Raw genomic sequence first — 22,863 nt, forward strand, 5'->3', positions numbered from 1 at the left:
CTTCTAGATTACACTTTGACTAGCTCTGTTTTTTCTTTTCCTCTTTGTGTGTTGTTGTCTTATTGAATGTCTTCTGTGGTAAATCATATTAAGTCTTCTGTGGGGAGTGATAAGGTATGAAACAAACAATATTGGCTATTTCAGTGTATCTTGTCTCATTCTTTTGTTGTTATCTTTTCCATCTATCACACGGTCACTAGAATTCAGGCAAGATATAGCTTCAATGCATGTCCCTGTTTCCTTGACACCCAGTCCAAACTCTGTTTCTTGTAAACAACAGATACTGTGGCTGGGGGAATTGGTGCAATGACTCACTGCCTAGTCGTGAGCTTGGGATGATTTCAGTTCTGAGAGCTGCAATTGACTTGGACTGAGGATCTGGACCCTTGGTCAGGGAGAGAGATTGTAATTCTGGGATCTGTGAATACCCCAGAGGAAGAACCATGCTCACCCATGCTAATGATTGAAGGAGAAAGTCTGACCTTCAAATCTCCTGTTTTGCTTGCGAGAACATGAACTGGGCTTCTCTGGATAGATAGTCACTGAAGAAACCGAAGGCTTTTCAGACTTCACATCTCTGCCCCTGAGCAGCAGCCCTGCCTCCTGTGGGAGAGTTTCTATCTCACTCACTGTGCTGTTAATCTGGTGATGAGGTAGGATTGAAAGGCGGGGAAGATTGGGGGGATGAGAAGGAAAGAAGTGCTTGCTAGTGGAGGAAATCGAGTCAGCATCAGAGCGCCACTTCCATTCCACCTAAACTGCTTGTGGTCTCCCTCCCTCCCTCCCTCCCTCCCTCCCTCCCTCCCTCCCTCCCTCCCTCCCTCCCTCCCTCCCTCCCTCCCTTCCTATCTATAACCTGTATTTCTCTAGGAATCTCATGGAAATCCCCATATGAAGCAAAAGCACACCCGCTGGACCCGTTGTCAAGCTCTAGTGGATTCTAGCTTTATTTTATAGGTTAGGACTCCATCCAAGGCATCCCTGGAGCCACCTGATATATCTCCTTGAGAGGATGGGCTGAGGAGGGAGAAAGGGAGGGAGGGGGACAAGTTTTCTGAGCAATGCTTTGAGATGTGTTCTTTGTTTGTTTGTTTTTGTTTTTGTTTTTTTGTTTTTTTGATAAGGATTTCTCTGTGTAGCAGCTCTGGCTGTCCTGTAGACCAGGTTGGCCTTGAACTCACAGAGATCTGCCTGCCTCTGCATCCCAAGTGCTGGCATTAAATGTGCCACCAACCCCTGGCAAGATGTGTTTTGAGAGTCATTGAAACAGTGTATATGGTTTATGCTAAGACAGTGCATTACTTACCTTCTCTTGCAGAAACCTGTACCTACACTTGAGTACATTTACTTTGACTCTTGAGAAACTCACACTCACAGTTAGGTTTGTCTTACCTCAAGTGACTCTCTTTCCCTTAACCATACTTTATGCTTATATTAAAACATGTTTTGACAATATTTCCAACCCTGTTTCATTATGCCAGCTACTCTCAATAATGTGTTTGGCACAACAACTCATGAATCGTAGTTTGACTGGAGTTGAGATCCCTGAAAGTCTAGGGGACCCATGAGGTGACAGTGTGGAGTCTCTGTTCCCTCACTACTGACAGCAAGAGAATACAATCTGAGGTATGCAAAAGAGATCACAACTTAAGGGGACCCTGCAACCCTTCTGAAACAAATCAAAGGGGAAAATCTGGAGGAGAAAAATAGGAAGAAGGGGCCAGAGCAAATCACAAGGTTCAAGGACATTCAGCTGTAGTTTTGAAGAGAGTCCTTAAATTTAAGCCTTTGAAGTTTTAAGTTTGAAAATTAGAAGGGGGGATTGAAGAGAGATTAGTCACTGGGAGGTCAGAGCTGGAGCCTGGAGGTCAAGTGGAAGACATTTAAAAGTAGAGAAAAGCACACAAATGATATTATTATGAAAAAATGAGGGATGGGGTGGGCAGCATTAGAGGTTCTAAAATGAGGCTGGAGGAGACTCCACACAGAGAAAAAGAATCAGAGAGGAGAGAGAATGATTTAAGTAATAAAAGTGGAAAAAATGGACCAAAACAAAGAACATTAAGATCAGATGAGCCATGTAAGCCTGTCTTGTCTGAGGGCTGGTGGTGCCACCTACTCAGTTTGAGACCACCAACCAGGGTAGAGCACACTTTGGTCACAAGTTTCTGTGTGTTTAAACCAGCTGTAGGAAAAGCCTGTGTTAAAAGACATTTTAATAATAATAATAGTAATAATAATAATAATAATATATTCAGTCTATTAGGAATGAAGTGATTTTTTTTCATAAGTGGTACATTTGGAGGAAATCTCCTCCTGATATTACAAGGCAGTAAAGGAAGCTGAGTCAGAAGTAGAGAGTTAGTGTCATTTCAGAAAGTCTGTATGGGGGCTGGAAAGACAGCTGCTGAGAAATGGTCTACAAGAAATGGAACTTTCCATAGGAATCTCATGCTAGGGAAAGAAAGTTGAGTACCAGTGTCAGAGAAGAAACTTGTTTAATGGGAAGAGATTCCACAGTTGTCACAACTTGTTAGATGACTTTGCAGGGGGGAATGAAGCCCAGACAATGGTGGGTGGGCTGTACCTTGATCACGACTGTTTAACTATGGCCCTCTATTTAAACCTAAACCCTAAGCCAGTAAGCCCAAGATAGACTTTTATGTGTGTATGGGAGAGTGTCACAGGACAAAGACAGTGAAATCCTATTGTTTTGAGTCAATTGATTTTGATGAAATTTGTTATGCAAAGTAGAGAAATGAATCTCATTAATTTATTTCTGATTTACCTCACTGTAGTTGACTTTGACTAACATTATGTAACCCTTTGCCTTAACTAAGTTTCCTTTCTTCAAAACACTCCTAGTTTTCTGTCATCAAAACAAGATACCCAAGGACATTAGTTTACAGGTAGAAAAGCTTTATTTGAGTTGATAGAGTGAGAGGGTTCAGTCGATGGTCACTTGGCCCTACAGCTCTCTGCCTATGACAACATCATGGTAACTTGTTGGCTAGGGAGGGAAAGAGAGAAAGAGAGAAGAAGGGGCGATTGTCCCAATATGCTCTTCAGAGATGGGCCCCCTATGATTTACCTTCTTACTTCTATCCCCATGTCCCAAAGATTCAAGAATCTCAAAACAGTGCTACAATAATTCCTGTTTTGTTGTGTATTTGAACTGTACAGCATAAGGGCTTTAATTGACAGGTCCACAGATTCACAGTGAATTTAATTTTCATCCCATTTGTACCCTCTATCACTCTATCCTCCCTCTTCTCTCTTTTCCTATCAGTGTCACCAGGTGGGGACACTTGACTTTGGGGGAGATTTTAAGGTGCAAATCATAAATAATTAGCCTCCCAGGAAGTTTATATTCAGCAACTATGAAAGATAAAAACAACAAAAAGAAAATCTAACTTTAGATCATATGATTATATATTAGCTACATGGTTTATGCTAGTTCTCTGGTTAGATTCTAGGAAGCCAAATTTTGATGTCTTATTTCCATGGAAAAGTATATAGAAATTTCTCAAAACTGGCTTGTTTTACTTTAAAATGGAAGGTGTATTTTTAAGGGGGGTAGGGTGAGGTGGTGCCTACAGGTATGCTTCCATATTGATGCTGTGATACTCATTCAACTGTCATGTTTTCCTTTGTCATCATTTTCTTTATTTCTTGCTACTTTGGTCTGTGTACTGCTATGTGCGATGTGGGTAGCTTCAGTTTTCTTAAGCTCATTTTAGAATTTTGAGCTTATACCATTTTCAGAGGCAATGGGCTATAATCCAGTGCAAATGGGTTAGCCTCATGTACCAGGCAGCCAAAGACAAAGCTTTAATCCTGCAATGAGCACCGACCGACATCCTCAACCCAAACTCTGAGTTGTTGGCTGTGTCTAGGCAACTGGGTAAATTCATTGCATCAATCCCTGCTGTTCCTGGGTCTTGACTCAGGACCTTCGCGTACTCTTCTTGGCCTCAGAAACTGCTACTCATTACCTAGTTTTTTCTACATCTCTCCTTGCCATCATGATGGGTACATGATAGGGTCTCTTCCTGAAGACTGGTGTCTGGGAATCCTGACCTGGACCTGTCCCTTACCTCAACCTTTTCTTTTGCAGGAGTCTTGTCTGTTTTACCCCTCCTTGAACACATGTGCTCATTTGAAAGTTATGCTTGAATTGGTCACAGTGCTCCCTGACCCTGATGCCTCTGTCCCTGCCTCTCTTACTCTTGTGTGTTCCCTACTCCCCTCATTTTTTTAAATTAGCCCATTCCTTTCTACCAGCCTGAATGTATGACTCTGTTTTTAGGAGCCCATCATTCCTTTATCTTGGAGTTTTAGTTTAGTCTTTCAATTCCAAATAAAACGGAGGCTTTGAACTGTAATTAGAGAAGGGAAGGCAAATGCATAGGTAAATTTGTCAAGTCAGATGCTCTAGAGCCCAGCAGGTGTGTTACGACAGAAGGGAGAATAATGGAGAAGCAGGTGCCCAGCTCTTATCATGGAAGAATAATGGAAAAGAGAACCCTCAATAATACTGATGGCCCCAGTAGGCCATATATTTAACAATGTACAGAGCATGTCAATAAATAATGTGAATTTAAGATTTAATTGAAGAGAGGAAATATGATCTCATAGGTATTAGTGAGTCATGGTAGCATGGAGCAGTGGTAAGGGGAAAATGTGTTCATTGAAAGTCAGTTTTAATTTGCAAAGTGTCCATAATTATCCGTATGGCTTCCTTGATTTTCTTCTTTGAGAATGGAAACAATGGAGTTTTATTTCTAGAGTGTCATTCTCTTTCTCTGAGCATTGCCCATGGCTTATTCCTATAACTGTCCCAACAGCATTGTGGATTCAACCAACTGTTGTTTCTAGCCCCTTAAAGGAATACAAACATCCTAAAAGATGTAGGAAAATGGCAATGTCAAGCAAATCTAGCTGCTTTTCTGCTCTGAGGAATTTTACTTGCTCCTATGTGATCTTCCAATAGGTTTGTAAGAGACGCTGAAGTGGAAGCTTTCCACTTGCTCAGGGCTGAGGGAGCATAGTTCACCACATACGGAAGCATGAAAGATAAGAGGCCTTTCATATTTTCCAGAAATAGAACAAGGGGGTTCACTCAGCTGGAAATGAGAGAGAAAGCAGCCCTGATGAATTGGTTTTCCATTCTGATATCCCAACCTTTTAAAGCTAGACTACAGCAATTAGAGTCACATCTGAATCCTTACTTTGTTTTGATGACTTTGAGCAATGCCTTTAACGTCTCTGGACCTCAGCTTTGTCATGTGCAAAATGAGGACGTATCCATATTATGCAGGTTTATATTAAGGGCTGAAAGAAGTAATATATGGAACACCTTTTGGTAAATAGTAAGTAAAAAAATGTCATCACCACTGTTATTTATGAAGCATCCAAAATGGAAGTAGTCTGACGAGAATGGAGTAATGTGTCACTCCAAGCAGCTTATACACAACCAAATTCTTGTCTTCAAATATAGTTTCACAATTAGATATAACTCCTGGCTTCTGAAAGATTAAACCTTTATAGACAAAAGAAAACATTCAAGCTTTCAAAATATCAAAATGGACTTTACTTGTCTGTCTTCCTTGTATAAAAAGCAACTTCTAAGTTGTATGCTCCGGTGATGGCATCATGTGTGAAACAGCAATAATAGCAGCAGCAGCAAAATTCTAGGAACAATTTCCACTTAGGGAATGAATCTCACTTACTGAGCAGTGTCACCAGCAGCAGGCTTATTCCTCTTCTCACCTTGCTTACACACAGCCAGAATGCAAAATCAGTGGAGATGATAATGATGTAGTTTTGGAGGCGAAGGGCTTTGTTAAGTGCTTTAGATTTGTGCTCTATGACATAGTTATAAAATCCGGTCCTGTCTCTAAAGAAAGTGAGGGAAAACCAGAAGTCACGCACGAAATATAAGGAAGTCTTTAGAATAACATACATGGGACTCAATATTCTAATCTAGAGTCTGTGAGGGGTCAAGGCATGAAAATAATGACAGAATTATATGATGTAAGAATTTAAGTGAGTTTGGTGTACAATTCCTCTAAAAGCATTGTTTTCAGTGAATGACTTGCGAACCAGTCTTCTTTCCAATATGGTCCTTTAACTGTGTGAGTGATATTTATAGTTGTCTCAATAGATACCACCTGCTCTTTCTCATTCTTGTGAAATATATCAGCTGTGTGTATGTGTGTGTACATTCCATGACCTTGTATATTTATAAACAGCATCATCACATTGATCTGTTTCTATATTCTTCTCTATTTCATTCATCTCTTTTCTCTCTATCTAGTGGCCCCTTGAGGACAGGAGCTTAAAGAATTTTTAATCTTCACTGCTTAGCAGGACATGGGCTCTATAGATTGAGTTCAATACACTGTTGAAACAATGAGTAAAACCAATGTTCTTGTGTGTGGGGCAGGAGGGAGCAGTGAACATACCCAGAAAGAATGCTGATCACACCTATGAGATTTACAGGGAGGGGAGTATAGAAAGGTTTTGGTTTAATGTGAACTGCTTTTCAAATCTGGAGTAAGTTGACAGGGTCCAGGAGAAATGAAGATAAATTATGTAAGCGCCTCTCAGTAAGGGATGCACTGCCCCCTGGGGGGCATTCTGAAAACTGTGGCATATTTTTGCTTATATGGTTCAGTAGGTGGTTATGGGTGATGTCACTTAGGAAAGCCTTGCCTAGGGGTTTTAGGTGTCCTGTTACTCCTAGGACAGCCCTAAAGAGCACTTGATACCCTATGTCTTAATGTTTTTGGTGACATGGGAGTGAGTTTGCAAGCCAGGACTATTCTCTTGTCATATCTAGTGACAAGTAGTTAGCTAGGTGCATAGCACACTTCGATACATCTACTGTGAGCCAGAGTCAAGGGCTTCCAGAACTACTTAAGTACAGTGTAGTAGTTTGCCATAGCTAATGCAACAAAATGCTGCACACTGGGTGTCTTAAAAGACTATGGCTTATTTTCTTACAGTTTTGGAAACTAGAAGTCCAAGCTCAAGGTACAGGAAGGGTTGATTTCTCCTCATGCTTTTCTCCTTGACTGTCAAGGACAGTGACTGTCTCTAACCATGAAGGAGTCTGGCATGCATAACTGAACCCTAATCTAGTCTTATAAAGATACCCACCATATTGGTTAAAGGCCCATGTGAAAATACTCCATTGTAGCAGAAGAATCTCCTTAGAGTCCTTATTTGAAATACCAGTAGAATTCATAAGTACTGTAGATGAAGGCTTCAACACAGGAACTTTTGGGAAACAAAATGCAGCCCACAATGCATGGCTTCTCATTTGTATATATGATTTTAATTTGTCTCTTCTTGATTTAAAGTATTATATCATACTTTTGTGTGAAAGGCAGGTTAGATAGGTATCAAATTGGTTTCCTTCCTAAATCAGTTAGAAATATTTTTAATCTCTTTCGTGTGTCCAGTAGGATATGAAATACACACACTTAATGCAATGTAAAACTTAAATATGAGATCATATTACAATAAAACTCATTGATTTTATATATACATACATATATATATATATGTCACTCCTCAGTCTGTGTCAGATGCTGCAGTGTGAGTTTTGTTAGCACACATCAACACTGTCAGTTTCCACAACTTGACATTTTGTTTAAGAGTCGAAGAGAACTGTAGGATGAGTGGACTATCTCTATGGAGGTGGAATTTATAGCTCTACATTTCCTTTCAGAATAGTAAAGGGAGTATAAAATAATTGTCTTAAAAGGGAGTTTAGGCTGTGATACAGTTGGCACAGTTTAAGAAAGACTTTTAAATAATCATATTCTGGGAATCATTGACTGGGTTACAGCTTAGCCTTGCTGTATGAAATGGTTCTCAGTCCATTCATAAATTATGAAATGTACAATTAAGGTTATTCAGCTCCACATGCTTTTATAACAAAGCATTGCTCTCAAGATCACGGGTGCCCTGTTGATATGAAATGTTGTTTAGTCCTTTACACAATGAATCATAAAGATGAGTATAAAAAGATAGACCAGGTCTCACATCAGCAGCAGCTTTGTCCTTTTCCATTTCCCATAAAAGGCCAGCTGTACCACCTTCTGAAGTTGGCGTGTATTCATGTGTTCACCAGATGCCAGAGCCCAAATCAAAAGTGGTGAAAGATGGAAAAAAATACTTCACAAACAGAGGAAATACGAGCTAAAGAAAGAGGTAAAGGAGAGAGAGAGAGAGAGAGAGAGAGAGAGAGAGAGAGAGAGAGAGAGAGAGAGAGAGAGAGAGGAGAATATTCATTTGGAAACATTTTGAAGAGAGTAAAACTAACCACTGAACTGTATTAAACAGCTAATTTGTCATATAAGAAACAACCATTAAACCTTCATAAGTTTTAGGTGGACTCACTAGTCTATATTTGTTTATTCAAATCCTTAACCTATTTTTTTAAAACTTAAAACATGGACGTCAAAGCCAGTTTATAGGTTTGCAGTAAACCTAGATCTAGTAATTCAGAGAGAGATTTTCACACAAAGAAGTTGGACTGATGTGGGGACTCAGAATGAAGAAAAAAGACACACCAGTGTTATTTACAGGGAGGCATGGATGCTGCTGCAGAGTTGGTTGCTTTTTGGAGAGAGGCTGAGTTAGCCCAATGATGCAGAAGACAGGAAGGGGGTACATTTAGGTGACAGGATCCCATTTATCAGCAATGGCCACTCAGGAAGTAGTTCAAGCTATCAATATCTTTCTATCCAGATGCTTCATTTACTTGAATTTAATTCTCAATACTTGCCAGGTACAGACAGGCAGCACTTTTGCTTTAGAATTTTGGTTCCCAGTTTGGCAATAAGAAATAAAAACCACTTTGATGAATTTTCCCTAACAACGCAGAGGCTTCTGGTTGGAACACACAGAAAGCTTCAAACCAATTTAAGTAAACAGGGGAATAAACTAGAGGTGCATAAGTCAGGGCATAATGCCGCATCTTGAAATGAGCCTAGAATCAAGGCAACTATTTTCTCCATCTTAGTCTGTCTTTGAAGAGCCCGGAATTGCTGTGCTCTAGTTATCGGTACTCTGATTGGATCACCTAAGGTTCAGGGTTGCATTCCCATTGCCAGTCAATGAAGCTGCTAGACAGATTCTGAGGAGAATGGTGGTCAAGGCAAGCATCCTCCTAACACACCGTCTGTTGCTGTCAATGAAGCACTCCACTGAACTTGCTGTAAAAGCACACTGGCGAATGTATGTTTGTGCTTGCTCATGAGTGTGGGCGAGAGTGTATATGAAGCACTGCATATGTACACACGTGTAGAGGCCAGAGGGAAAACTCTGAATGTCAATCTTCATCTTTCCATCTTGTTTTAGACGGGATCAATTCACCTCTGTAAGCCATGTGATCTGGTTCATAAACTCCTGGAGATTACCCTGACTCCATCTTTCATGTCTCTGTTGTAGGAAATGCACTCGGTGAGGCTTGCTACTCTATGACTGGCTGAACTCCAGTGTGGCTCCACTTAGAAAAACACTTTCTAACCGAGCAGTGGTGGCACACGCCTTTAGTCTCAGCACTCAGGAGGCAGAGGCAGGCAGAATGAGTTCCAGGATAGGCTCCAAAGCTACACAGAGAAACCCTGTCTGGAAAAAAGGAAAATGAAGGAAGGAAGGAAGGAAGGAATAAAAGCACCCTTTAGCTAGTAATTTGACTCATCTCAAGCCTTTTAACATATACCAAGGAGGGAGGGGACTGCTGCACCAGTGTTTTAAGTTTGCCTCTTGTCTCATCTATATACCTCTGCTTCTGAGTATCCTCATAGAGCTTGGGTTGCTCTCACTGCTATGGCTACATGTCAAAGTTGAGTTTGTGATATGCCTGCACCTCCTGTCGTGTGGTTAACTGTTCTCTATGTGTCCTGTTCCACCATGCTTTGTCCAGAAAAATACTCTCAGGCTAGAGGCCAGGGAACTTCCATCATTGTGAAAAAATACTGGAAGGAAACTATTTTATTGGGGAAAAGATGTATTTTGGCTTATCATTTCTGAGGCTTTAGTCCATGGCAGCTCTGCTTCCTCGGTGGAAGGATAGCATGAGTGTATCTGGTGGAAGAGGAAAGCATAGATGAGAGATGATAGGTGATAGACACAGATAGATAGATCATAGATAGCTAAATAGATAAGTGAGCTGATGGGTGATAGATTTTATACACATGTGGGTAGATGATAGATGATGACAGATGACAGATAGATAAATGATTGTGTAGATTATAGATGATGGTAGATACATGATAGATGATAGACAGATGATATAAGATAGATGGATGGATATATAAATAAATAGATAGACAGACAGATAGACAGATAAAGAGGATGGGGACAGAGACAATATATTCTCCTTAGAGGCATGCCTTTAGTGATGCTCTACTGATGTATTCAAACTTGATCCGACCTCCTAAGAATTAATTCAGCTATGAATACTAATGGATTAATTCATTGATAAGGTTAGTGTACTACTCATCTCTTAGTAGTGTTACTAAGCAACTGAAGGAAACATCTCTACCAAGAGAGCCTTTTGGGGTGGCATTTCATATCCAAATTGTAGCAGGTAGCTTGTGCCTTTTTTGTCTCCTTAAGTCCTTTTCTTATTCATCATGAAGTAGCTGTGAGCACAGAGACAGTGTGTTAAATAGCAACAGTAACAATTCCTCAAAATTACTGGGCATTATTCATTGGGAATACCCTTACGAAATATTGAAAACCATCACTTCTTTCTTGCTCACTTGTGTGATAGGCACAGTGTTATTGGGTAGATCTGTGTGAGGTTATTTATACTCTAATTATTTTGACATTCAGGAATGACAACTTCTTGTGGTTAGATATAATGTTTAGAATAAAACAAAACACCCTGTCACAAAACTATATTCAGGATAAAATTTGAAAAAAAAACACATATACTTTGACTCAGCCAGCATTTGAATGGGGGATTGTTGGGTCCTGGGTCCATAGTCCTTCTGTTGTTTAAAGTACTATAAATTAATTGGTTTTTTATTTGGAGGGAATTTCAGGTTAGAATACACCGACACAAAGGATTAATAGAACGCAGGAGATCATACAACCTATAAACCACTGAGCTAGTGCTGAAAAACAGGGGACAGAGAGTAAAGTCCTGAGCTCACAAACACTAACAAAGCACTGTGAGGTCCATGAAGTAAACCAGCGAATGAACAGGACCTTGCCATGTGTGATCTGGACACCATACATAAGCTTGCTGGAAGCTAAATATCATCTTCCAGTTATTTCTTTTTTTTGAGATTATAATAGAATTGCACATTTTTTCCATTCTCTTTTCTCCCTCCAAACATTCCCACATACCCCTCCTTGCTCTCTTTCAGATTCATGGCCTCTTTTTTTCATTAATTGTTATTATATACATATGTTTATATACATACACATTCCTTAAGACACAAATACACTCTGCTTAGTTTGAATAATGTTACTTGTATGCCCATGCCCCCAGGAGTGATCATTTGGTATTAGATAACCAACTGGTGCACCCTTTCTTGGATAACACTATTTCTCACACTCTCTGCATTTGTTAGTTGCCTGTAGTTCTTTGTCTAGGGTCCTCACCTAGGCTTTCCCCTGCCTACTTTAGCTTGTCTATTATCCTTGTTCAGCTCATGTTTAGACAGTCATGTTGGTGAAAATTCTTGGGTGTAGCTTCTGATTTTGCTGGAAGACACAATCTCACAGCAAACTCCTGAATCCTTTGACTCTTACAACCTTTCCACCCCCTCTTCTACAATGATCCTGAGGCATAGGCATGGGAGTTATTTTGCAGATGCAGCCATTAGGCTGGTGCATGAGATACAGCATGTGAGAGTCTCTTAGAAATAACAGCAGGATAAGAATGCAAAAATTGAGCATCATCACTTTATAATGAATTGTGTCTCCTGGAAAGCTTCCAGTTCCACATTACAGGACACAGTGGAAACTAAAAATGTCCCCAAAGTAACGGTAAATCTCTAGGTCCCACCCCTCACTTCGGGGCTATTGACAGGTGGTAGCTGCTTTGGGAGGAGAGAATATAGCCACCGGTAGGCTTCCCATGCTTCAGTGGATGCCCCCACACCCATATACATATGACCAGCACTAACTAGGCTCAGTGTGCTGTCAAAAAAACAAACCAAAACCAAAACCAAACAAAACCAATCAAAACCAATCAAAGTTCTCAAGATGGTATTTTTCAACCACCACTGGTTAGCTTCTAGATTACTGAGGGTCTTTGCAGATATCTACTAGGTGTAAGAAACCCAATGGAGGATGGGACTACAGGTGATGGTTCACTTTCTGAGGCCACGAGCTGAGACTCCTTTGAAGTAGGCACTGTTGCAGGCTAAACCGGGCAGCCTTCCGTCCATTTTGAACCAATGCCTGGAATGACGAGTGAGCTGGGCTTTAGGGACAGCTAATGTCTCCACAGGCTACAGAGTGCTATTAAGACTTGATTGCAATCCCCTGGGGTGACAGAAGAGAATTAAACAACAGAAGCTGCCTGCCTGGCAGCTCTGAGGCTCCACTGGTAAGTTCAGAACACACACGAGTATGAAGGATACTTTTGACAGAAGTTAGCCACCCAGACAAGACTCTTTAGTTCACAGGTGTACGTATTAATTACTTTATTTTGAGTAGGGATATCTGATTTCTATGCTAGACTTCAAGCTGTTGCCATTGTAGTTGGGGACAATATCCCAGCAGCTATGAGACTACCGTACCCTGTTTGGGTGACCTCATATCACATCCATCATTCTGTGTCCACAATAACTATACTGTGTCAGTTGGATACCAACAGTTTGTTTGTCTTACCCTTCAGCCCTGCTTTTATGTCATGTGCCTATACAGTTGTGTGTCTCTGCACCTGATTTCTCTAGAAGCTTCCGTGGGTACTTGAAACTACTGTGACAGGTAGAGCAAAGAGAATCATGAATGAATTAGAAGTTGTCACTCTCCTTAGAATGACATAATTTTAAATACAAGAAATATTGGCATACTATACATTCAAGATGGTCAAATGGTACCCAGAAAAAAGGTCTAGATACTAAAATTCATTGAAGATGTTAGGTCTTCCTCTCCTACACTGCCAGCAATACATTTTCTTCCAATGCAAAAACAAAGAGCGTCCTCCTATTTGTAGCTATGGAAACCTTTATTGAAGCAATTAATTTTCAAGACTCCAAGTGGAATGATGTATTAATAAAATGCAAGAAGAAGTGAGTGAAAGTTTTTTGAGTAATGTTTAAAAATCTTTTGATGTGATGAGGAAAAAAAACCTCCAGGTTTTGTGCAGAGAGCTGGTAGTAGTAAGTCACTTAAAAACCTGACTTCTGTTAAAATTCATCAATATCCAGTATTACATGGGTGCACGTTAAAGTTTGTAATTATACCTCTGTAGATGTGATGGGAAAACAGTTTTAAGAAATACTATTACTTTCTTAACTACAGGAATAGACTGCTCATTTGAAAATACACAGGGAAAAAACTCAAATATTAATGTAATTTTTAAAGTTCTTTTAGTAATAGATTTTGTTTATTTACATTAAGCATTTTTAAAGTCTTCCTCATAAAGTTTAGACAAATTAACCCAATATTTACAGTCATTCTATAATGACTCAATATTTTCAGCTATTTGATGGACCTATCAATTACTCCTTTGTTTTGACACAAGAAATAATTCTTCCAGTGCCAAGGTGATTTTTTTAGACATCAACGATCTGCTAAAAATTATCTTTGGAGAACCTATCACTCACATACTGTTCAAGATCCCTGAGGTGAAGGATGATTCATCTTCACCAAAGTTAAACAGATATATAGACTTCAATTCCTTGAATCTTTACAGTCAGTGTTCTTTGTATAGAGGGGAAGGCATAAATATAAAAGGGATTTAGAATTCCATGTTTTAGGGAAAGGAAGTTAAGTGGCTGATTATAATTTCATTCCTGCCTTCCATCCTTTCTTTCTTTAAAAACAATTCTGAACTGGACTAAGATTTAGACTTTTATAGGAAACTGCAAATTATGAAAGATTCAAGGAAAAATAATATATAATGCAATCTGCACTCTGCTCACTGATACAGCTTTCATCTACAGACCAGTAGTGACCCCTGTGCATATCAATTTATGCAGAGCAAATAAGCCCTGAAAAAATAGAGGCCCAAGTCCTAAAGTGCTGGTTTAATGCAGTGGTCATGAACTTTCCTTAAGTGGTATACATAACTCCTCTGTAATGAATGTAAGACTCCCAATTTCTTGAAAGTGAGCATTTTTTCAAATGTACTTTGTGAATATTTTCCCATTGTGGTAGTCAACATAAATAAATGGTCAGTGACTTTTGCTGTTTCAGAATCATTCTGAAACATTCAGTGTACAAAAAGAGATCTAAACCAATTAAGTCAAATTATAGTAGAGTTCTAGATATACACGCACAAAGGCTTTGGGATGTGTGTTTATTTATTTCAAAAGATACCATGGGTCACAAAAATATGTCTTAGTGTTTTGTGGTCCCCCCCTTTGTTGTTTAACTTGTATTTTTGGATAGTTGAATGAACAATTTTTCCCAATCAGAAAACTTGTAATTTATATCCCATCATGCTCTTTGGAAGAACTTCGTTACTGACCTCTCTTGGGTACCTCTCATTTATCTGTTCTTAAAAAACAAAAAGCCTTCTCATTTATTTGTGGAGTCAAAACTGCAATCTTCACAGAAGAGCAAAAGCATCTCCAGTTCCCTAAATGAGAAACGGTTTCTCTGGCTTGCTGCCTCTCTGCTGTGCTTCTCATTGCCAGTTTTGACCTTCTTCTCAGACAGCAGTATCAACAGTCCCTGTTACCATGGCAACAATGATAGGCTAATAGAATTAGAATGTCTCGGGGCACCATTCTAGCATCATGCTCTTAGAACAAAAGAAGACAATACAATTGTGAAATACAATTTGTAATAACTTAGGGTCTGGGAGGTATTCTTTTTAGATTTATGTCACTTACTGGTACAAGGTTATGAATGCTAAAATCAGCCATGGAATAAATGGAGCCTGACATGTAGAAGAATGCAGATAGATTCATATCTATCCCCATGTACAAAACTTAAGTCCACACTGAACCTCTTAGAAGAGAAAGTGGGAAGTACCCTTGAATGTATTGGCACAGGAAACCACTTCCTGAACATAACACCAGCAAGCACAGACACTGAGATCGACAATTAATAAATGGAATCTCTTGAAACTGAGAAGCTTTCGTAAGACAAAGGACACAGTCAACAAGACAAAATGCAGCCCACAGAATGGGAAAAGATATTCACCAATCCCACATCTGACAGAGGACTGATCTCCAAAACATACAAAGAATTTAAGAAACTAGTCATAAAAATAACCCAATTTAAAAATGAGGTATAGATCTATATAGAGAATTCTCAACAGAGGAATCTCAAATGACTTAAAGGTAATTAAGGAAATGCTCAACATCCTTAGCCATCAGGAAATAGCAAATCAAACCAACTCTTAGACACCATCTTACACCTGTGAGAATGGCAAAAATAAAAAGCACTGATGACAGCTTATGCTGGAGAGGATGTAGAGAAAGGGAAACACTCCTCCATTGCTGGTGTGAACGCAAACTTGTATAGCCACTTTGTAAATCAGTATGGCGATTTCTCAGAAAATTGGGAATTGATTCATCTCAAGACCCAGCAATACCACTCTTGGACATATACCCAAAGGATGCAAACTCATACCACAAGGATATTTGTTCAACTATGTTCATAGTAGCATTACTTGCAATAGCCAGAACCTGGAAGCAAACTAGATGCCCCTCAACTGAAGAATGGATACAGAATGCAGTACTACTCAGCTGTAAAAACAATGACATCTTGAAATTCACAGGCAAATGGATGGAACTAGAAGAAGTTATCCTGAGTGAGGTAACCCAGACACAGAAAGACAAACAGGGTATGTACTCACATATAAGTGGATATTGGACATAGAGCAAAGGATAACCAGTCTATAATCCACACCCCAGAGATGCTAGGAAACAAAGAGGACCCTAAGAGAGACATATATAGATTTCCTGCTCTCCAAGAAGAGGAAAAAGACAAGATCTCCTGAGTAAATTGGGAGCATGGAGGGTGGCTGGTAGGTGAAAGAGGAGGTGAGTCCATTCCCTATGGAGGGATACTTTCCTTAGCCTAGATACAGTGGGGTGGGCCTTAGTCCTGTCCCAAATGATGTGACAGACTTTGATGATTCCCCATAGGAGGCCTCACCTTCTCTGAGGAGTGGATGGGGGTGGGATGGAGAGATGGTGGGGAAAGTGGGAGGACAGGAGGGAGAGGGTCTTGAGATTGATATGTAAAATAAGACTTTAAAAAATCAGCCATAAAAATAGCACCAGAAGTCTGTATTAAGTAAGAGATTTCTGTTATGTAAGTTTATTAATAGGATTCTCTCTAAGGGTATTCTTGTTTTACCTCAAGGGGCTGAAAATTTCACACCTCCTCTGCAGCCCTTCTAAGCACAGAAAATCACAGAACACACTAAGGACTTGGTTTCCCAAGCTTCCACATTCAGCACTCACATTTGTTTGAAACTTGTTTTGGAAAACAGTTTTTTGTTGTTTCTTCGTTAGCTTTCTACTATAATAAATACTGGACGTAACTATGAAGAGCAAAGGTTTGTGTGACTCACAGATTTTGTTATTATAGTTCATGATTGGCTCATGGGCAGCGACCAACTTCCAGTGCTTTTAAGAGTGAAAAACAGAATAGTAAAAATGAGGCCTAAAAGTCAGCAGCACACGGAGGGATATCCCATTTTCTGGGATTCAGGGCACTGAAAAGAGTTATACTCCAAATCCAGAGACATGTTAAAATGACTTTTCACTGTACAAAACTCTAAGCAGACATAGAAGAGTGGTGGGCAGTAAGGTTTTGAAAGCAGGATAAATTTAACAATTAAATTCTGATGTTGCATCTTCTGTATAATTGTGACATTGTTGGATATTCCAATAATAAAGCTGACATAAAGGAGAAGTGTCCAGATTTAGATTTAGCTCCTAGGTTAGTGCTTCTATTAGAAGTGGAGAAAGGATATTTAAAAACTGGACTTATGTATAATAGCACTTTTCACAGTTGTCCTTGTTTGATGGATATAACTCTCCTCTTTGCGGATCTTCTATAGTTCATAAGCTATTATTTTAAACAAATATATGACCACTGATATTAAGCATACTCCCACTTGGTATGTTCTTGAGTTGATCCATGGTTTCAAGTTTTAAAAAGGAAATTAAAAATTAGGCTAAGAGGGCAGAGTCCTGTTTTAAGAAGAGTTTTATAAATGGAAGTCATAATTGTCTTCGACCATTCTGATGTTTTTTAATTTTCTGAACAAGCCTTTTGGTTTTCCCCTCAAGGACATTTACATATATTTCCACAGCTTCAAAGGTACCCCTGTCTCTGCCTCTTAAAATTTCACACACTCAGAATCCCCTCATTTTGTTAGACTCCAGCATAACAGCTTCTCTTTCTAAAGGCTCATCTCTTCTACTTTAGCAACAGGGGAATTTTTTACTATGTCCTTTTAAATTGTGTCTACTTCTGTAGTCTTTGCAATTCTTTTCATCTTTTTATTATGTTTTTATTTCTATATTATATAATTTTACCCTACCACAAGTATCATGTTTATTTTATTCACCTATGTAGACTTAGATCAGAAATTCTGATATGTCACAGGTATCATGTCTATTTTATTCACCTGTGTAGTCTAATCAAAAATTCTGATATGGCACAGGTATCATGTCTATTTTATTCACCTATGTGTACTAGATCTGGAAATTCTGATATGGTGGATACTCAATAAATATTGCTTAAATGAGTAACTACAAGTGTACATATGAAGGAAGTAAAAGAAATTCATGAGGACAGAACATACAAGGCTGTGAAAGGATAAAAGTATGAAAATGAGTGATGAATGAGACAGACAGTGGGCAGTTACTTTCTTAACACATAGTGGCCAGGAGTCAATTTTTTCAAAGGAAATAAGATAGTTTATTCAGGAGCCAAACATGAGTTATGGCCTGAGAAGACTGATTCAGATTACTCCAAATTATGTAATAGTAATAGTTTTGTCAAGTTTTTACAGTAATACAGCAAAAAGATGAATTGAGGTCTTTTTTCAGATTTGTGGAGATATCAGCCAGGAGCCAATTTTAAGCAGAATGAGGTTGCAGAGTATAGAGAAAGATAATGAAAAACAAGGAGCCCAATTATTTCAATTATTCATACACACACACAAAGTACTCTGTGTCAACTAGAGATGGTTCTTAAACTAAGAAAACATGTCATAATTTTACATGTTTATATTTGCCACATCTATTCTAGGTTTTATATGTGAACAGTGCTTAAGATACTTACAGAGCATTCATTGCCTGAGTGAATGAAGAAATGCAAAGATTTATCTACTGAACACAGCAGCCTAATTTCATTTTAGCTTAAGACAGGCATGAATTATAATTATTAAGTGTGTATTATATATCAAGCATATGGTTTATAATACTAAAGATATTTCTACTACTCTGAGAAACCTATGTGAAGGCTAGAGATGCTTCATTAGAGTGAAGAAATTTTAGAACATTTTAAACATACATGCAGTGTGTGTTATATGTACATAGATGCACAAATATGTTTAGTAGTTTATAGAACTTTTATTAAGATTTATTTATTATATATACAGTGTTCTGCCTGCATGTATGCCTACAGGCCAGAAGAGGGCACCAGATCTCATTATAGATGGTTTTGAGCCACAATGTGGTTGCTGGGAACTGAACTCTGGATCTCTGGAAGTGTTCTTAACTGCTGAGCCTTCTTTTCAGCTCCAGTTCATAGAATATTTTAAGTGAATCATCCCCCTCTCAAGGATGAACTGAAAGGCTAGTAGACTCAGACTCCCATAGCTGGTAATTTAGTGAGGGAATGCTTTCTGTGATACAAAAGAAAAAAAAAAGACATGTTGCATCCCAATGTCTAGATTTTCTAGAGTATACAGTAGTAAATGGAGAAGGCATGGATATTAGGATAATAAAATCAAACTCATGTTTCTCAGAAATAATGGCAGAGGAAGATACTGTATGTTGTTTAATAAAAGAGTAAGATAGTTAATAAATGTAATATGAATTTGTATTTACTCTGTGGGCTAATATACATATACAAATTATATATAGATGTACACACACAAATACTCACACATTATGTAATATGTGCATGGTATTATTTCTCAATACATAATCATATGCAGAAAAGTGATGATTATAAATTTCTCTTTGATTTTGACAAGTTCACTGTATTATTTTTAGTCTTTTAATAAGTGATTTTTTTAGTTCTTTGACACATTTTGATCTTATTTACCAACTCTTCCCCTTAATTCCTGCCTGATCCACCCTCACCTCGATACCCCTCCAACTTCATGCCCACTTTTTTGTGTGTATTTTTAACTTAATAGCTCACTGACTTCAATTTGGACTCAGAGTCCATGTACTTCTGAGTGTGGGACCATCCAACTGCAGCACCTACCAGGAGTCACGCCCTTAAAGGAAACTGCAACTTCCTTCCCCAGAAGGCATCAACTACCCATAGCTCCTCAGCTAGTGGTGCTGCAAATCTGGTCAAGAACTCAAGGTTGGGAGCTTGCGGACCCCAAGAACAAATCCGCCAACTGTTATTTTGATACGTGGGCATATAAAGCTGCCCTATAAATTTGTATCACCCTTCTCATAGGTTAGTACAGCTCTCAGACCTCATTAGAGAAGTTTCTTTATTTGGTGGATAGCGGTTAATGCAGAAGCTCACTGCTGGTCAAAGTAGGAGTAACTGTGGAGTGCTTAGCCACAAATGGTATGTCTATACCACATGTCCTTTGCACGGCTCAGGGACCATTGCAGAAAAAGGGAGAAGAAAGATTACAGAAACTAGAGGCTGGGAAGGACAGGAGCAAACCAGTGTTTTTTTTGTATATAGCAAGACTGCTGGACTCATGAACTCACAGTAGTTATTGTTGCCTGTACACAACTTGCACATGACCAAGCCAATATGGGAAAGGGATATATGCCCTAAGATTTCTCAGAGACTACAGACAGAGGACTCTCTGCTTTAACTGCATTGGTCCATAAGGGGTGAATCACTTTTGCTCATTTCTTATTGGCCAAAGCTGGCACTTTGTTACTTTTGTCCTTAAAAGCAAAAAGCCAAACAGTTCTCTAGTTTTGTAAGCATTGGAACACCTCTAGTCTACACACTGGAGTAGGCAAAAATTTTTAATGTGTCTAGTGAAACTTTGTCTTCAACTTTTTCTATTGAGTGTTTTGTGCATTTTGAAAACTAATATCAACAAATATCTTAGGTTATAACAAACATTGGTTCTCCTCTCTTCTAGGTATTTAGGTAGCATACTCACTAGCAACATTTCAACACAATCTTACAACTTAAAAAGGTTTCTTGGGTGCTTGCCAGAGTGATGGAAAACACTCGGAGCAGGTGCAGGGGACCTTCTCTATCCAGCAGTGACTGGGTAGACCATCTATCAGTGTCCATCACCTGGATTGCTGTTGCTGATCTGGCTGGCTTGGAGGATTTTCCATTCTTCCTTTGTCGCTCCACATCTCCTTTCCAAACCCCTCCCTGTATCACAGAGAACACTCCCTACTTGCAGAAGTAGGAACACAACCAAACACAAGTTCTTTCTTTCACAGTGTGAAAGCTTGTCTTTAGCAATGTGCTGAGAACATGAAGATGTCTATTGAAACTTTGCCTTATGCAGTGGCTAACCAGCTACTTCATTAGAATCAACATTGCAGGTAGTATGCAGGTAGTATCACTGTTCTTGGAAAGATTGCTTGGGGAGAGTTGGAGAAAAACTTGCACTTAGAGATGATTGGGGCCCCTGTGTCCTACCTGTTTATTTTGGGCCTCTATTCTAGACAGTAAACTGCAGAGTTGTTACTGCTAAGATGATTTCAACACCCATCATCTGCTTAGACATTCAAGCCTCTTACGTCCTTGTCCCATACTTACTGTCTGTCTCGTCTCAGGCCACTTGATTGCACTTGTTCTGTTGGAGTCCACCATGGATGTTTAATATTTAAAGGCTGGGATCGTTTTGCAGGTTTTAGTTTAATGGTAACCATAGCACGCATGCACATCCATTATTGATAGACATGGCACACTGCACATCCTTGGGCATCCTCTTTTCTTTCACTCTTAGTGTCACGGGAGAGCTACTGTCTCTGGAATTCAGCTCTGTTGTTGTTGTGGCAAAGGGACGAACTGACAGCAGACCCATAATGGTGTGAACTGTTCATGTGGGCGGAGGTGACCATGTTAAAAAGAGAGACAAAGGCAGACAGTGACAGGCCACGGAAAGTCCGATTTCGGATTGCCTCATCTCACAGTGGGAGAGTTCTGAAAGAAGTCTATGAAGATGGACAGCCACCGGGCTCTCTGGATTCTGAATGTGCCAGCGTCTGCGGAATAGATGGACTCAAAGATGCTGAGGGACAGCAAAATGGCCACATTGGATCAGAAGATAATGAACACGAGAGAGATCAGGATAACTTGTTGGTATTAGCCAGGACAGCCAGTGAGAAGACTTTTGGTACAAGAAGAGTCAACATTTTAAGCAAAAATGGTACAGTCAGAGGCGTCAAATACAAAGTGAGTGCTGGCCAAGCTCTGTTTAACAATTTGACCAAAGTGTTACAGGTAAGTCATTACACTTTCCTGCTCTGAGCTTTGTTCCTCACTCACAATCTCAAGCCCTCTCAGCTCTCCAGGGTAGATTCATCTTATTCTTAATACTTCATGGGACACTCTCCATCTAGGACACTGTATGCACAGCCACAATTATAAATAAGCTCAATGTTCTTGGCAAACTGGATTGCCTTCTCATAACCAAATTTCTGACATGTACGTGATCTCCTCTGATGTGTGATGAATAGCACAGGACCTCTGTTTCTTAACAAAGAAAGAAGATGGCAGACTAGAGTGTTTAAAGCATTTCTTCAATACCTAGAAGTTAATTTCTCTCTGGTCTATCATCCTTAGATCAGCATTGTTTGACTCTTATGTTGACAGTTGCACCAGAAAAGCTGAGTGCTCGCTTTTGGTATAAATGGGTTCAGTGATACAGTTATAAAGACCATTGGGACTTCTTCCCATTTTCAAGGATGGTGTATCTTTTCTGCTGTCCATTTCTCCATTAGTTTGTTCATAATAGCTTTAGAGCCATAGTTGGAACAGCTATAAAAATACAGAGATTCAGATTTCATAGTAAACAAACTTAACATGTGCTAGGTTCTGGGCACAAGTGTGTTATTTATATCTGATGCCTCTAACAATGACCCAATGTTCAGGAAATTTCCTGGAAGTATTAGTAGAATTAATTTTTGTTTTTGTTAAAAATATCAGCCCAGGAATAGTAGTTATAATTTCTGTGATTAAAGTAGCAACTCATTGTTTTCACTGTAAATATATTTTCTATTATTTTTAATATTTAAGTAAAATGACCTCTCATAATAAACTATTCAACACTTCTGCATTCTACAAGGAAGCAGGGATGATAGAAAAGGCTTCAACCTAAATATCACTCCAATATATTTTACTTCAAAGGAAGTTCATGAAAAGATCAAATTATGAGAACTTAAGAAAGAAATTGGAATCTTAATGAAAAAAATGGCAGCTAAGAGTGGTGGTTATTTACATATATAGAACTTATTCATGGATGATTTAATAGGCTAAGAATGGGAGTCAAAATCAGAGACTGAT

At 39.1% G+C, this 22,863-nt stretch overlaps 1 protein-coding gene across 2 annotated transcripts in view; it reads left to right on the forward strand.

Annotated features, from left to right (window-relative positions):
* Window positions 1–323: 323 nt before the first annotated feature.
* Window positions 324–22,863, forward strand: part of Grxcr1 (glutaredoxin and cysteine rich domain containing 1) — a 139,097-nt gene continuing 116,557 nt past the window's right edge. The window contains exon 1 of one of the 2 annotated variants that reach the window (XR_005877767.1): window positions 324–653. Coding sequence is in view for 1 of the 2 variants with exons in the window: in XM_005074353.3 (XP_005074410.1) it covers window positions 21,400–21,801 (402 nt within the window). In the remaining variant the exon portion in view is untranslated. Of the gene's footprint in view, window positions 654–19,345; window positions 21,802–22,863 lie in introns of those variants that run through there. The other variant, XM_005074353.3, reaches the window with a different exon arrangement.

Source organism: Mesocricetus auratus, unplaced genomic scaffold (genome assembly GCF_017639785.1).
Source record: "Mesocricetus auratus isolate SY011 unplaced genomic scaffold, BCM_Maur_2.0 Super-Scaffold_100006, whole genome shotgun sequence".
NCBI classification, from domain to species: domain Eukaryota; kingdom Metazoa; phylum Chordata; class Mammalia; order Rodentia; family Cricetidae; genus Mesocricetus; species Mesocricetus auratus.